General features: G+C 41.7%; 1 protein-coding gene across 1 annotated transcript in view; it reads right to left on the bottom strand.

The window, feature by feature from the left end:
• Positions 1–17,365, bottom strand: part of DLGAP1 (DLG associated protein 1) — a 320,327-nt gene that overhangs the window by 249,447 nt on the left and 53,515 nt on the right. Inside the window, exon 2 of the mRNA XM_033837587.1 lies at positions 1,460–1,674. Within this exon, the coding sequence (XP_033693478.1) occupies positions 1,460–1,674 (215 nt within the window). The remainder of the gene's footprint in view (positions 1–1,459; positions 1,675–17,365) is intronic.

Below are 17,365 nucleotides of genomic sequence, written 5' to 3'. Positions count from 1 at the left end.
AATATGACTGACGTCATAAGAAGACAACCACGCGAAGACACGGAAAGTAGAAGGCCAGGTGACGACAGAGGCGGAAATCAAAGTGCCGTAGTTGCGAGCCAAGGAATGCCAAGGGTGGCCGGACACAGCCAGAAGCTAGGAAGAGGCAACGAGGGATTATTCTTTCCAGGCTCTAGAAGGAGCGTGGCCCTGACAATACCTTGATTTCAGACTTCCAGCTTCCAGAACTGTGAGATAATAAATCTGTACTCTTTCAAGTTCATGGTACTTGGTCATGGCAACACTAGGAAACTATCACCTGCAGTAATAAAGGCAAAGAGGAAGGGTAACCAGAAGCCGAAGGAAAGAAAGAGCTGCTTTTCTTGGGTTGGTTTACTAATGTCACTGGTATTCATTTTTCATTGAAATGACCCACAGTGGTTCCACACGATCCTCTGAAAAAAAGTTCATGAGGAGACCCTCTCTGTCACTTCTTTAAAATATAGTATAATATACTGATAGTTTGCTATTTGAATACATGTCCATGACAGAAGTCAGCTGTTTTTTAGTATTCTGGGTTTTAATAATCTAGTTTCTTCTCCTCAATCTGATGGATTTGGTCTTTTTTCTGTTTTATTTACTTTGCCTTTTAATATTTTATTTTGTAATGCCGTATAAGTGCACGGATAGTAATATGTATTTCCTCAAAATATGAATCAAAGGCACTTAAAAATACTAATTACCCATCATACTTTTTTTAGTCCAAATGGTGATCCACACGATGATCTGTTCCAAGGCTCTGATTTGCTCTCCAGAAATAATATTAACGATTAAATCAGGCCTTACAATAATCAGTTTCAGTAGTTTCTTTTGTAATGCTGTTCTCTGTTTACAAATAGCACACACTGAAGTAAGGACTACTTAGAACCATATTTTTCAAAACAAACAAAAATGTTTAAGGTCTTACAAATTATAATATGCATCGAGTGTCCAAGTTTAAAAACATCTGTCAAGAATTTTCACACATTACCCCATTTTTAAGTATAGCCACATTCTATAACCTTCTCCAAGATAATCTACTCTATTACTCCATCATCTGAAAAATTCAAGAGTTTTTTAAGGAAGCATTGCCCCATAGATTTAGGGGCTAAACAACATCCAAGAGTGGGGATACACAGATATCCTCATTGGTCAGAAATCTTAATTCTTTTTAGGGGCCATTCTGGATCATTGCAAACTCTTGGAAGGTTGGGGGCTCAGCTTATGCTCTATGCAGGGCGCAGCTGGATGCCTGTGTCTTTGAAGGCACTGGGATGTATGAGTCAGACCCAAGGTCAAAATCAATAGAACATTCAATACCTCACAGTGCTCCATCTGTGGGGTGTTTTCTGCCCCATTTACGCTAGAAGTGGCAAGAATGGATCGTAGGTGATGATACAGGGGGCCGGGCTACCGGAAGTAGAGCGTGGGAAACACTTACTTGAGTGTGGTGAGTTCTGTAAGGGATGGCTGAGTAGCCTTGAGATAGCTTTCCCTTCGCGCAGCAACTTTGGGAGAAGGCTTGGGGCTGGTGTCCGAGTCCCCGCTGTCTTCATCTCCCATGGCCTTGATGTAACTGCCGCTCCGCATTCTGCGGCAGGGAATTTCATCATCTTTACCTCGAGGGGTGTACCCTGTCCATTCATCCTGAGGGACCTATGCAGATACAAAACAGACAGTTCATGCTTTATACAAGTCTATCTTCTTCTTTTCTTTCCTGACTGTGAATATGGGTAATATGGGTAATTATGTAAAACTTTAGACATTAACTTCTCAACCATAGTGTTTTACCATAATTGGTCTGAAAATATTTTGAATACATGCAAATCTATGTCTCAAGCTTTGAAAGAACCTGGGTACTGGGAAAAAGTATAACCATTTGATTCACTTCTCCGTTTTCTCACGCTGAAAATGATTGTCAGGCATACGGGTGCCGGTGGAAAGCGGTTTTATTAGAGCTTTTCAATGGTTTGTTTTCAGTTGTTATTTAAAATTCAGGAAGGTTTCTCCTTCGCCTTCCCTGCATCTTCCATCTCTAGCATATTGTATCCATAGTGCTTCCTCCTAACCCAGTGGTCTACACCAGATGCATTCGCTTCCCAAGCACCGATTCTTTCTGAATCCTCTTAATTTGAATTCAGCCTCCATAGAGTGCTTGAAACACTCTCTGAAGGTTTCCAATGATCTCCTCATGAAAGCTAGTGGCACTTTCTTAATTGAAATTTTTCTTGGCCTCTTCACACACACACACACACACACACACACACACACACACACACACACACACACACACACTCACACACACTCAAAATGCCTCTTAAGAGTCTCTCCCCTTTTGGCTTTCTGGTTACTCTACTTACCTGAGTTACCCACTACTTATCTGGATTGTTCTTTCCCTCTAGCTTTGCTGGATCCTGCTCCAAGTCCCTAATTGTGGGGACCCCTCAAGACAACGTTCTCAGCACGCTGTTCGTTTTTCTTTCTACAGTCATTTCCTTTGAGTTCAGCAGGGCACCGCACTGTGCTACAGAGGGCTTCTTTCTGACCTTATTTTTGGTTCTTAGATTCCCCAGTTCAACATGGACCCAACCTAGGGTCTCATATCTCCTCCACTGGGTAAAAGAAATGCACAATAATGGCCACTCTTTGTATCCATTAAGAAGTAACAAACATCCTACGTACTGTGCACAGCACGCTGCACAGGGCTTAATTAAAAGAGACCAGAAAATGGGGAGGCTGGTTCTTGGCCTCAACAGAGGTGAGAAGACAGAGCATACAAAAATTTGGCAACAGTTCCAAGTCAACGTGTTAGCAAGTTTAAGATGGGGTGCTGTAGATGGACTATGCACTAAGGAGACACTAGGAACAGGAGTTATCAGTAATGGTGATAGGGAAGGAGGATCCAGGAAGGACTCCCGAGAACTGGCCAGGTTTGCACTGAGAAGGTAAAAAGGTATTGACTATTTTCATGCTAACTATTCCCTGATTATCCATTAAATGATGCCATGTTTCATTATTAACATTGAACTCGGCTAAGAAATTTGCTTACAGGATCTTGTTTCATCGATGCAACAACTCCGTGTATTTTTCTGTATTTCTCGGAGGAGAAGCAGAAGCTCAGAGAGCTTAAGAAATTTGCCAAAGACACATAACTAATAAATGGCAGCACTAGGGTCCAAAGCATTTTAACTCAAAGACGAGTGTTTAGTCAATCTAAGATTTATGATTAATAACATACACATTTTAAATCTAAAGTGTTAACTGTCCACAATGATACACACACAGAGTAGACGTCGATTTTTAAACATTATCGGTTCTAGGAACTGAGGACAGACATTCCACTAAAAGCACTATGCTTTCCCCCTTAATTTATACATTTATCTATATAATTTGAAAACGTATATCTAGAAACATCAGACTGAAGAGATGCTACTATTCCTGGACCTGAAAACAGTGGTTGGTAGGTTCTAATGCTGAAAACTACCAATGAAGTTTGGTTAAGCTTCACCATACAGCTTATTTTATTTAACAAACTCTTAAATCATGCTTCCTATGTGCAGGCACTGTTCTAAAGGCTTTATACAGGTTAACTCATTTGATCCACACAGCTAAGGGCACTATTATTATCCCCATTTTACAAATGAGGAACCTGAGGTTATGTAACTCGCCCAACGTTCCAGCTACAAAGGGGCAGAGTTCCAGCCCAGCAGCTCCTGGGGTCTTGCCATGACCATATCTGATGCTGTCTCTCTCTGTATGATCTTGTGGCACCTACAGAACTGAACAACTATAGTCCCATGACACCTTTGTCATCCATCACGTCTGATCCATTTGCCATTTATTAATTATGGTAGTAGCAATGTAGAGTTTTTGCTTTTTTAGCTAAAAACCCATCCACATCACCATAGCAACAGGGAGACTTCTTAGGGAAATTATAAATGCTGAGAACAGTCTTGTTTTCCTTCCATTGGCAGGTGAGTCACTGCAAAGATATGATCATACTCAGAACCTCATTATTGGCTCAGTAATTACATCTTATAAATTAAGTTGGTACAGCTGAGGGTCACGGAGGAGGCAGCCAATGCTTGCCATTTCTCAGTACTGATGCACAGCTCATAAGTGTCGCTCTCTGAACTATGTCAGAGACCAATGACAACTTATAAGCTCATAATGCTTATGAAACAAAACATGGCAAATTTTTCTTTAGGTGTTTTGTTTTTTTCAAAGTTAGTTTATGGTAGAAACTTGCTCTTATACTAGAAACAGGCTGCAACTGTTGCTAAGGGAACCAGCTGGGAAGTATTTAATGTGTATATGTTTCAATTAAACATATTTTTCAAATGATATCAGCTAAGAAGTTTATGGAAGTGATTTGCTTTGGAATGGGTTTTAAAAATCAATACATTATTCCTACACTGAAAGGTAGCCTACAATAAATTACATGTAAAATAATACAGAAATTAGCTCCAGGAAAAATGTAAAGAAACAGAACCTCAAGACTTTGGAGAAGAAAAATACTGCTGCTGAACAATAAGGGCCAGCAAAGTCGCTATAATTTGAGCCACAGTTTTTATTATGTCTCTTAAATTTGAAAGCAAAAGAGGAGGCAGTGGTTGGTTACATTGTTTTCAAGGAAAGCATACCAGTTTGTTTAGGGGCCAGGGCATGAAATGTTACTCCCTTTCCATTGAAAAGAAAGGCGAGTCATGTGCTGCAGCTACTATTGTGATCTAGTCAGGGTTGCTGTGTCTTTCTGTGTCAGTTGCAGAGAGAAAAGATTGAGGCAAATCCAAAGAAAAAACTAACCTTGCAGCGGTCTGAGAAAAACTTCCTATTACTGGTCCTAGTGGTTAGGGGAATGGAAGTCTTTGTAAGAAAGGGAGGCTGGAGCAGATAAAGGAGCAGCCTGGGCACCTGTTGATGACAGGCAAGCCAGATGTCCTGCTTGCCTTCACGAGCTTCCTGGAGCGGTTAGACCCAGTAAACGTTAAAGAAACAGCAATAAAATCAGTCTAATAAAGCTTAGGGTTTAACAACAGTATGGGTTAGAGAAAAAGAGGACTATTTGTTTTTTAATGCGTATGTTTAAGCATGAAACTCCAGTGGAGAACTTTATTTTTGAGAGAAAAAAATGAGGATTAGTGTGCATTTTTCTATTTTGGGGATAGCCAGGCTATAACTTAAACCATATGTCATGGTTCAGGAGTAAAAAGACCTATCTTTGACAAGGAAGGACCATAACCAGGTGCTATCATCCTCTAATTACAGGATGAAGATGCTGTCTTAGTTGAAAGAGTGTCATGGGCACTGAATGATGGGCCATCCTAATGCAACAAGAGAAAATTAATACCACCTAATGGTGGCATGCTTACATTTTCTGTCTCCCTCTTTGCCTCACTCCTTGTCTGCCTCCCCTCTTCCTTCACTTTTGCAAGGTTTTTTTTCTTTTCTTTTTTCCAGAGAAGGCAGGATCTATTACTTGCAGCAAGTAAGGAAAACACCTGCTTTCCCAAAGCGGTGTCTCTGCAAGTATTTTTTGCTTGTTCATTTTCAAGCCATGGTCTGGGTGCCGGGAATGTGCAGGCAGTGAACCATACAAACGTTGATCCCCAGTTGTGGAGCTTACATTGCAGAAGGAGAGCAGGAAGAGATGGATGATAGACAAGTATACCCATAAATGAACAAGACGATTTCAGAAACCATAAATGCCATTAGGAAAATAAGATGGGGTGATGTGACAAAGGGGTTGGAGGAGAACTCCTTTAACGTGTTCCTCAGCGAAGCCACTGGGAAGAGGTAACATCTACGAGGAGATCAGTTCCGACCAAAGGAGCCAACCTGGAGGAGAGCTGGGGAAGTGCTTCCAGGCAGAAGGATCAGCCAGTGCAAAGTCTCTAGAGTAGGGATAAGCTTTGTGTGTAACTGAAGCCTAGGAAGAAGACGCCATTGTGGCGGGAGAGTCCTGACCAAGAGGGAAATGCCAGGAGAGGCTGGGGAGGTGGGACCAGGTCACACAGGCTCTTGTAAACCCATCTCAAATCTTCCTTCAAGCGGAACTCAGCAATCCCAAAGCTCCCCCCAACTGCTCCAGCCTAAATCCAACTCCTTCATGAAATCTATAGCATGTACCATCTACATAAGGGGTCAGCCAACTGTAGCTCATGGGTGAAATCCAGCTTGCTGTCTGCCTTTGTAAATAAAGTTTTATTGGCACACAGTCATGCCCACTCATTACGTATTGACTGTGGCTGCTTTTAAATTAGAAGGGCAGAGTTGTATGGTTGTGATGGAGACGGTATGGACCCTAACCTGATCCACAGATTCCTTCTAAGTACTTCAGTTGCATAATCCTACAATGGCATTTATAGATATGACTTGTTTTCTGTGTCTTTGTGTCATCTCTCCAATGGCTCAGTAAGCTTGCTGAAACTGGGGGAAGCCGTACTGCTGAAGGGTTAGGGGCTTGGGCTCTGCAACCAGCTTGTCCAGGTTTGGGTTTCCGCTGGACCACTAAGTAGGGACATCCATGGGCTCATTAATTAAATTCTCTGTGCCTCAGTTTCCTTGACTGTTTCCTACCCCATAAAGTTATACATGGATTAAATGAGATAATGACCACGAGCACACAGGAAGAGCTCAATAAAGGTCTGTTTTATGGGAGTTCTGCACTCGGCACACAGATGCTCCCTCATGGTGGATGACGTTGGCTTTCCAAGAAGACTCTCATGCCTTGCTTTCAATTTTTTTGATAATGGAGGGGCAGAAATAATTGAAATATATTAAGCAAAAACTTAAATTTCTAATATACTGCCTACGCCCATCATTTTTAAGTGAGACTGGCCCATCAGGAAATACTCTACATTCTCCGTCCCGGGGACTCATCTCTATTCTGTAGGACCGAGGGGGGAGCCTGCTTCCTTGGGCCAGCTGAAGCTGGCCTGGCTTCCCAGTGATCGAATCTCAAATGACTCCTTTTTGTTCATAAAGCAGAAATCTTAAGGAAAAAGAAAACTCCATGGGAGATATTTTTGTATTTGGAGAAGCTATTTTTCTTCTAGAAACCTTGACTCAAGACCTATGCATTCCAGATGTCTGAGGACGGTTAAGGCCAACAGCCTGTGGTGGTCAGGGAGGTGCTGGGCTGCACGAAGTGTCTGCTCTGTGCAGCGCTTAGTCACTGTGGTGGGGAGAGGCTGGAAAAGAAGAACTAATTAATTCCAACAACAATTTTGCATTCACTCACTGTGTGTGACCTGGAATGAGTCACTTCACCTCTTTGATTCAATTTTTCCATCTGTAAAATGGGGATGATAATAGATGTATAATGAATAGAGATAATGTGTGTGAATATAGCTTGTGAACTTCAAAGCACCATTAAAAATCTGAGAATAAATGTTACAGATCTGTCTCCTCGTGGCTACTTTTCAAGTATGGCGAGCTATAAATATCTTGGGATTAAAAAGCAGTGGTGTTTTAACTAACATCCTTCTAGTCATTAAAGTAGATATTCTAGTATAAAGATATAAAAGCAAAGGGAATATATATATGTAACCCTATGTAAAAATAGAAAAATCTCATCTATATGAAAATATAAATAAAATATATTATTATATATTTCTATTTATAATATATGTAATTTATAACGTATAATATAATGTATATTATATATATTTTATATATCTATAAAAGGTTTCCCACAGGGAACCTTAAAGTGGCATCATTCAAGGTAATTCCTTCTGTCTGAATGTCTCAAACTCTTTGCTAATTTTTTATTCTTGGTGGGGGCAGGGGGAGGTTATCCTACTCCCCTCTTGGCTAATAGGATTTCTATTCTATTCTGAATAGACAAGGTACCCCTACTTTTACACTTCCTCAGCTTTCCCCTGAACTCCAAATGTCGCATTTTACCAAATCCAAGATACCAACGTAAACTCCTCAATACATTTTTGTACCACTAAGAAAGAAACACCACCGATTAAGCTCTGACACTCCATAGATTAAATGATACATTCCAATATCAAAGATGCTAAAACGTGAGAAATATGGAGCTCAGGAATCTATCAAACAGCTTTTTAAAGAATACGTGCAAAAATAAGAACACGAATGGATGTATTCTGGGATAGCAATTATAGAACTTAATGTTTGTATTCCTTAGTGACCAGATTAATAACAGTTAGCATTCAGCTATGTCATGCTTTGGCCCAAAACATAAGTTTACACAATTGTCTCATGATGTTTACAACCGCCTTGAAGGATAGGAAGAGTAAATATTATAATCTCAGTTTATCAGATAAAGAAACTGAAGTCCAGAGAGGTTAGTAGCTAGGTCAGAGTGACACCGCGCCCAAGCTGGGAGGGGTCTGCCATACACAGTCCAGGGATGTTTTTTCTTCGTATTTAGATCTTGGTGGTTTTAGGAGTAACAATTGTCATTTTATGATGATCTAAAGAACACAGAGTTCAGATAAGAAAACAACTTCTGAGAGTTTTAAAGTCTGAGGAAAAAATAATTCATAAACAAAGAACTACATGCCTTGAAATGAAAATAAGACACACTACTGCAGACATGGGAAGGCTTACTTTGAAAAGGCCCTTCCAATGCACATGGGGTTTAGCTGAGCTGCTGTCATAGCGTATAACTCAATGTAGATAGAGTCAGACATTCTGTGCCAGGGATGGTCTGGGAGCCGATGGCTGGGAGATGAAGCCATGTGTGAGTGACTCCTTGAGAGCAGATTATCTCAGGATGGGAAGTTGGATGGTGAGGTTTGGAGTAATGAAAATGCGTGAGATTTGGGGAAATCTGAGAGCCACAAAAGGAACGCAGACACTTAGAAAGCCGGGACAGCCGAAATGGAGCATGTGTCCTGAAATATACCAGGGGAGGCGGGGTAATTCTGTGAGCAGTTCTGGGCTGCAGAGATTTGGGAGGAAAACACATAAACCTAAGGCAGAGGTGAGGTTTAGAGCCAGCTTCTATTTCATCAGGAACCAAAGAAGCTGGGAGAAATAACTTAGGCATTTGGTTCATTAGGTAGAAATGAAGACAGTGTAGCAAGGAAGAGCTGTGATTAAAATGGTGGGTATCAATAGTAGGCTTGTATTTGCAAGGCTACCCATTAGCAGCTGTTGATTTCTTCAACAACTGAGCATTTCAGTGGAAGCAACCAGGTAAGTGAGGGCACTTGGCTATAGCTGAAGGGGGTCAACCTATTTGGCCTTTCCTGAGCTTGATAAGGAAGGGTAGATAGGAGGAGGCAAACCTGTACTTAGGAAGGGAAAGCTGGGGATCTGAGATAATTACAGAATAAGCTGACATGTATAGAGTAATCTCAAGGGCTGGAAGCGATACCAAGGTAACTTTATTTTAATCCCTCTAGCAGTCCTATGAAATAGACACTCCTGTTTCCATTTTACTGCGGCAAAACTGAACTCAAAAAGCTGGACTGACTTGCCCAAGGTCATCATAACGAGCAGGAGTCTGGATTTATCTGATACCAAAGCCTTTGAGGATAGCGCGCTGCCTCTGATATGCGGATTGAGGGTGTGAACAAATTAACTTTAAAAAAAAAATGGAGTGCGTGCTCCCATGCTCTGTACTTTTTAAAAATAAAATATAACTGTTGAAATAAGCACACACGGTAGCTTGCCCCTAATTGGCTAGCACGGATAAGAGGGTTTAAAATAATAAATACGGAAAATAATTGTGAGATAAAGCAGCGCTTACTGTCTCACCATGGCGTGGCGCCCTTAACAACCGTTGTTCTCAGTTTTTGCTTAAACGGACGTGGACAGTTTGTGAGGAATCAGAAGACCTGCCTGCCTGCCACGCTTTCAAGGGGGCTGTGAGGGCCTCCAGGCACTCTGGTGGTTTTTCAGCATTTGTAAGAAGGCTTTGCCCTGGATGTCAAGGTCCTGCCTAGCGCTCTGTCCGGAAATGGCTGTAATGCATCGGCCTTCTAAGCACTTTTAGTGAGCTCTCAGATTCCCTACTCACTCGGCTTCTCTGCATCTTCTTTGCAGCTGGGAGAACTGCTTTTCTGCTCCACACAGCTTTCAACTTGACAAATGCGACTTGGCATAAATGTCCCTGTAGCCTTTTTAGCTTGCTCTTTTCAGAGCAAAAGCAGAAAGGAAAAAAAAAAAAAGCAAGAATAGGAAAATTACAATTACACGATGTGTAGATCCCATGGCCTGATTTCCCTGGCAACCACCCTTTCTAACTCCCCTTGAATCCTGAAGCTGGTGTCAAAGTTAATTTGCTTAAGATTGCTGAAAAATTACCTATCAAGGACAAGAGTAAATACCTACCTCTTTTTAAATAGGGCTAATACCCATGGCCACATCTTTCTCCAAATAACGTTTTAAAATACCCTTGAATAGAATGTTGTAAACAATGCTGTTTGATGGTGATGCACTCGCTGCTACCCTGTGGAATTATTCTCACCCACGTATGTTTACAGGTATCTACGGGGTACCTTGCACCATAGCAGGTCCCAGGGCGATACACCAAAGACATTTCACAAAACACAGTCTGGTCTCAAAGGGGTTTACAAGTTTTAAGCGGATCAGGCAAATCTGGGGGGTGGATGAAGGAAAAGAGTAAAAATAGCTTTAACGCGAATCAAGCTAAGTTGAGTATTAAATTTCAGTATCTCCGAATTACCTACTGGCTTTGTAGTTGGTTCTTATGAATCCTCTTCTTGGTGCTAAAACTGTTCCTTTGGAGTTGAATGTATCTGTGCAAATGCAAAGTGCATTTCCATTGGGAAATGGCACTGCGGGAGAAATGTGGAGGGGCAAGGTCTGTGACCCCTCCAAGGAGGGGAAGGACCCATGGGCCTTTGTGGGGCTGGCAGAAAATATTGCTGAGGTGATGCTCACGTCAAAGGGGGCACGATCTGTTGGGAAGATACCCTTGTGATACCAGAGCAAGAAATAGTAACTACGGTACTATATTCCAGTATCATATGAGGAGAGGGGAGGAAAACACATTTTATTCATTGCCTACCCTGTATTTTGATTGTAGTGAACGTCTGTGGCTTCTGCTACCCAGTTCTACTTATGATTCTTGGTATCACATCCCCACGATTTTGCTTTGGGGAAACCTTGCTCCCCCCCACTTGAGGTCTCCATATGTCTCAGGAGTAGCAGAGGCCTTGGCATATCACGTTCCCCAGCTCTATTGCTAATCTCATGGCTAAGCGTGTGATCTCAGGCTGTTCAATCAGCAGGCATCTCCCGACCTTTGCTTGGAAGCTGGGACAAAGATTGTTCCTCTCCTGCAGTGTACCTATAGGGAAGCAATTAGCTTTAGGACCCACTCACAGCCGTTTTACATTCCCTGCTACACAAACATTATCTCAGGTAATACAAAACCCCAGCATGGTTAGTCATTCCACTGAAAAGATGAGAGAGTTGAGACTTATGCTTTAAATAACATCCTCGAAAATTTATAGCTGGTAAACCGTAGTCAGAATTGAAAGGCACATTTGTCTCACTCAAATTTCTATGATCTTTTCATCATATCATCATATCATTCTGTAACCTTCAACACTTAGTAATTTTCCATTAAACATAAAACTCAAACATCAAGTTGCTGGGAGATACAACACTGTAACATTTTGAAACCTGTAACAAGTAGTGAGGGTTAGCTGCTTGGAAGAACTGAAAGACTTTAAAAAATAATGCCCGCAGAACACCTGTCACCCAGCAGTTATAGCTGGCTACAAGTTTGAGTGAAATATAAGAACATAATTCTGATAGATAGCAAGATAAAAACACCAGAGGTTTAGGTCTACGGTAAATATATGTATTTCCACTGACTATACAGAGATAAGCTAATTTAGAGTCCTTAGTTTTTAATGCAACTGTTCATTTCTCACATGTCTTTCTGCCATATTGGAGGCATGTCTGTTGGCTTGCCATGGCTAGCTAAGCCGTCATATTTTCCCATTATTTTTGCAGTCACTAGCATGTAGGTTTCTGTACTATAATTCCATGACTCGAATCCCCTGAGGCAAACTAGACTTCTGTGTCTGGTGTTCAGAAGCAGCGAAGTGGGTAGAAGGTTAGTGAGCTTCCTCCTGGGGTCAATAGAAGCCCAGGTGTAGAAATACCATTCATCAAAAGTAAACTTCAGTGTTGGCTAAAATTTTATGAACCTCCCAGCATGTATGGAGACCCCAGTCCTCGTCAAATGCTTATGAGCATGGATCTTTCTCCTTAGAATGTAAAGTCTGATCATCTTATTAGGAGCAACTGTTAAAGCTCGTTTAGAGTCTAAAAACTATCAAGTCCATCATCTCCGGTATTAATACTTAATTTCCAAATTATGAATTTTGAAATGAATTTCAGCAAATAGTTTCCTTTAGTTTATCATTAATTTGGGGATATTAAGTTTCTCAGATGATGCTATAAATTATTATACTTGTGAAGCATTCACTTAGGTCTTTGGCATCTATTAAATAAAACTCAGCAGATTTAAGAAGAGACCCAAGTAAAGATTTCCTGCTTTTCATCGCTATCATATGATTACTACTGCATCTTGGTGATGTTTGGACTTTTTATTCCAAGTCACATTTACAACACCTGAAAGTGTACTGCATTCAAATGGACCAAAATAGAATCCTTCCTTCCTGAATACCACACTCTAATATAACCATACGATCATCTTTCAAATTACGTGAATCTAGAAAGAACTGAATAATATTTTGAGTGTCCTTTGCACATGTGTAACACAAAATTCCACGTTAATAATCCTTGTATGGGGAAACTGTCTCTTGAGGATTTGTACTTTAAGCCTATATTTCAACCCACTTCCTCTAGACAGCATGATATCTAGAGCTAAGAGGAGTTGTCACTAAAGCCTGGGCACAGATGAGTGATACACCCAACAGCTACCTGAACCAGGATTTCCAAACTAGCTCAAGCTCCAGTGAGAGGGCGTGTCCCACCTGGAGTATTCATTGTAGGGTTTGAGGTAAGGTTTCTTAGACCAAACTTCACGATGGTATTCTTTTCCTTTGCTTAGTGGTTAGGCTGGAGGTAACATTACAATACCATTTCTTTTGTGATGTTTTCAAAATACTGTTAAAGTCTTCACTCACTTCTCCGATACGTATTTGTTATTCAATGTATATTATTGTGAAGTAGCTGCTTCTTTAGTCACAGGGGACACGGCAGTGTATAAACAGGAAAAACAATTGCCTTCGTGGGGGAAGGAGGAAAAGGACATTCATATGATAAATAAAATGTACGTTACATGGTGAATGTGCTGTGGAGAAAAAGAAAGCCGGGGAGGGGGACCAGAGGGTACGTGTGGGCGGGATGTGCAGTGTTGAAGGGTGTGCACAGACCCGGAAGGTCTCACTGAGAAAGAAACCTCCCAGTACAGATCAGCACGATGGGGGGCGAGGGATTAGCCCTGAGATCTGTAGGGTGAGTGCTCAAGGCTGAAAGAAGAGTGAGAAGGTCCTGGGGGGAGGCCAGGTGGGAGGGAGAGGCGACTGTAGGTGAGCACAGCTGTGTGTGATGGTGGGCGTGATGGCAATCAGGTGTGGGGTGCAGATCATGTGGGCTTTGCAGGCCACGGTGATGACCGTGGCTTTGACTCAGGGTGAGATGGGAATAGATCGGAGGTTTTGATGAGAGATGGGACACTTTCTGGCTTAAGAGGATCACTTCCGGTGCTGGTTGAGAATGGCTAGAAGGGGGTGAGGGTAGGATCAGAGGGACAGTGTGGGGGGCTTATGCAGTGATCCAGACTAGAGTGGAGGTGAGGGATGCTGGTGGTGGAGGAGGAGATGGGGAGAAGATAGGGCCAGCGGGTTTCTTAACGATGATCGGGACATGGGTGTTACAGGTAAGAGGGGAGTTATGAGAGACTCCAAGGCTTTTGGCCTCATCAGTGGGATGGAGTGAATTCCCATTAGCTGAGATGAGGAGGCCCAAGGGAGGTGCAGAGATGGGGGACAAAGCTTAGGAGTTCAGTTGGGGACGCGTTCAGTTTGAGATGCCCACGAGACATCTCAGTAGAGAGACTGAATGGGGATGTGGGTATCCAAGCCTGGGAGTTCAGGTAATGTGGCTGGGAAACCAAATGTGGGCAGTCCCATGGTATTTAAAGCTCTGAGAATAATGAGGTGATCTAAGAAATGTAAAAGAGGGCTTCCCTGGTGGAGCAGTGGTTGAGAGTCCGCCTGCCGATGCAGGGGACACGGGTTCGTGCCCCGGTCCGGGAAGATCCCACATGCTGCAGAGTGGCTGGGCCTGTGAGCCGTGGCCGCTGAGCCTGTGCATCTGGAGCCTGTGCTCCGCAACGGGAGAGGCCACAGCAGTGAGAAGCCCGCGTACCGCAAAAAAAAAAAAAAAAAAAAGAAATGTAAAAGAGAGAAGTGGCCCAAGAGATGTGCCCATTGGGCACCGATCCAACCTCAGGAGTTGGGGAGTTGGGCAGGAACAAGCAAGGTGTCTGAGAAGGGTCACCGAGGTGTGGTCCTCAAGGCTGAGTGTGGAGGGTTTGTTGAGGAGGAAGGAGTAATGAACTGTCACGGTGATTTTTCCCTGGTCTTAATCCCACTGGGGCACGAAATCAGCAGGTTCATTTTAGCCCCGAGTCCTGAGCTGCTCTATCCGAAGGGTTCTGTGTTGTTAATCAGCTTTATCTTCCCAGCAAGCTGCTTCTTGAGTCCAAGACTTTTGTTTTCTTCTTTTTCTCTCTCTCTAAAGCAGGAGCTTTTGAACACTTTTTAAACTATGTTTCACAGTAAGAAATACATCTTACTTTGGAAATGGGTACATGCACATACGCCACTGAAAGAAAGAGCTACTTAACCTCTCTGCATGCCACGCACTCTCTCTTCTATTTTCTTCTATTGTATTCTACTTAATTAAAAATAATGTTGTTTGTGACCCACTGGATTGATTTCACTAACCACTAATTGGTTGCGGCCATTGGTTTGAAAAACATTGTGTTTTAGAGCATCCAGTACCGAGCGCCGCCACGCTCATTATTCATCAGAGAGACAATGTGATTCATCTTTGTTTCTCCCAAAGCACCTTCGATAAAGTAAATGCTTAAGACGTGCTTGCTTGTTGGATGAACAGCTATGAGACCCTAAAGTAATACTCTTTGAATTGAGTGCTCTGGTTCTTAGTTACCTTTACATTTACTGATTGTATTTTTGTAGAAGAATATTTCTAAATGGCTGTCTATCTTCAGAATAAGGACAGACAGGAGTGTCTTTCTGAATGGGCCCCTGTGTAGCCGAGAGTCAGAGAACGCACTGGCCAGGGTTGGAGATGCCCTCTCAGAAGGAGTCAGTCCATCAGCTGGGTTGGTACCACATGTGCAAAAGCAAGAGCAGGCAGCCTGATGCTTGAATGTATTTGCATGTTGTTTTTCTAAAAATTGACATATACTTGACTTACAATAGTATATTAGTTTCAGGTGTACAACATAGTGATTCAGTAGTTGTATAGATTATACTCCATATAAAGTTATTATAAAATACTGGCTATATTCCCTAAGCTGTACATTACACCCTTGTAACTTATTTTATACCTAGTTGTTTGCGCCTCTAAATGTAACACCTGAAATCACAAAACTGCTAGAAGAAAGCACAGGCAGTGCATTCTGACATCGTCTTAGCAATAATTTTTTTGGATCTGTTTTCTCAGGCAAAAGAAACAAACAAAAAAAGCAAATGGGACCTAATCAAACTTAAAAGTTTTGCACAGTGAAGGACACCATTAACAAAATGAAAAGGCATTTGCATGTTATTAATAAATAAATTAAAAGGCTTTCATTCACCTTAGAACAGCCCTGTCTTTTTATTCTAATTTATATGGTACTTGATGTCAATGTGAAACCTCTGTCATTTAAGAACTAGAGAGGTCCATCATCGGATGAATGGATAAAGAAGATGTGGCACATATATACAATGGAATATTACTCAGCCATAAAAAGAGACGAAATTGAGCTATTTGTAATGAGGTGGATAGACCTAGAGTCTGTCATACAGAGTGAAGTAAGTCAGAAAGAGAGAGACAAATACCGTATGCTAACACATATATATGGAATCTAAGAAAAAAAAATGTCATGAAAAACCTAGGGGTGAAACAGGAATAAAGACACAGACTTACTAGAGAATGGACTTGAGGCTATGGGGAGGGGGAAGGGTAAACGGTGACAAAGCGATAAAGAGGCATGGACATATATACACTACCAAACGTAAGGTAGATAGCTAGTGGGAAGCAGCCGCATAGCACAGGGAGATCAGCTCGGTGCTTTGTGACCGCCTGGAGGGGTGGGATAGGGAGGGTGGGAGGGAGGGAGACGCAAGCGGGAAGAGATATGGGAACATATGTATATATATAACTGATTCATTTTGTTGTGAAGCTGAAACTAACATACCATTGTAAAGCAATTATACTCCAATAAAGATGTTAAAAAAAAAAAAAAAGAACTAGAGAGAAAAACCCATTAAATATCTATGACCAAAATAGATGGACTGGGAGAAAAAAATCATTAGGAATAACATGTTTTAGAATCTTGAAGTGTCCAAGTATAGAAATGATATATTATTCAACCTAGACGTTTCATTAAAGGAATCTTTAAGCACCTGGCACATAGTAAGCTCTCAATAAATGTTAGGTAATGTCTAAACCCTTCTCCACACAGCACACCTACAAACGTGGCACAGAAGAAAATGGAATGTTTTGCCACTATGTAATTCTTACCCGGTTTTTCACGTACGGGGAAGGATCATAGTGACATGAATATAGTATAGAGTTTGGAATCAGGTAAAGCCAGGTTCAGATCTGACTCTACGACTTACCAGGTGTGATTTTGGCCCAGTGACCTTAATCTCTTTTAACCTCAGTGTTCTCAAACATCAAATGAGGACAGGAACACATACTCAGGGCCTTACTGTAAGGATAAAGATGGTATGAACTTACATATAAGTATTATATATATATATATATATATATATATATATATATATATATATATATATATAATGTCTATTAAATAAAAGTTGTTTTCGGAATTCAGAAGGTATTTTTGTGTAGAAATCATGTTGTAAGTGATGATTAAGTTCCCACGGGGAGCCAACCCCCTACAGCCTATTTAATTCATGATAGAGCTGAACCGTGGTGGACTGTGGAACTGTTCAAGGCTCTTTGAGCCTGGGGGTGGGAGGGGCTTGGGGTGGGAAGTTCCGTGCACTTGGGGGAATCTTCAGTGGCCTGTGAGTAAGGGACAGTGGATCAGTCAACGTTCTGAGAGCAGAACAGAATGAACAGAGATTTCTCTGAAGGAATTGGCACATGGTTTTGGTTT

Source organism: Tursiops truncatus, chromosome 13, assembly GCF_011762595.2.
Source record: "Tursiops truncatus isolate mTurTru1 chromosome 13, mTurTru1.mat.Y, whole genome shotgun sequence".
In the NCBI taxonomy this organism is placed as follows: domain Eukaryota; kingdom Metazoa; phylum Chordata; class Mammalia; order Artiodactyla; family Delphinidae; genus Tursiops; species Tursiops truncatus.
The sequence above is the reverse complement of the archived record's forward strand: the minus strand, read 5'-3'. Positions and strand labels throughout refer to the sequence as shown.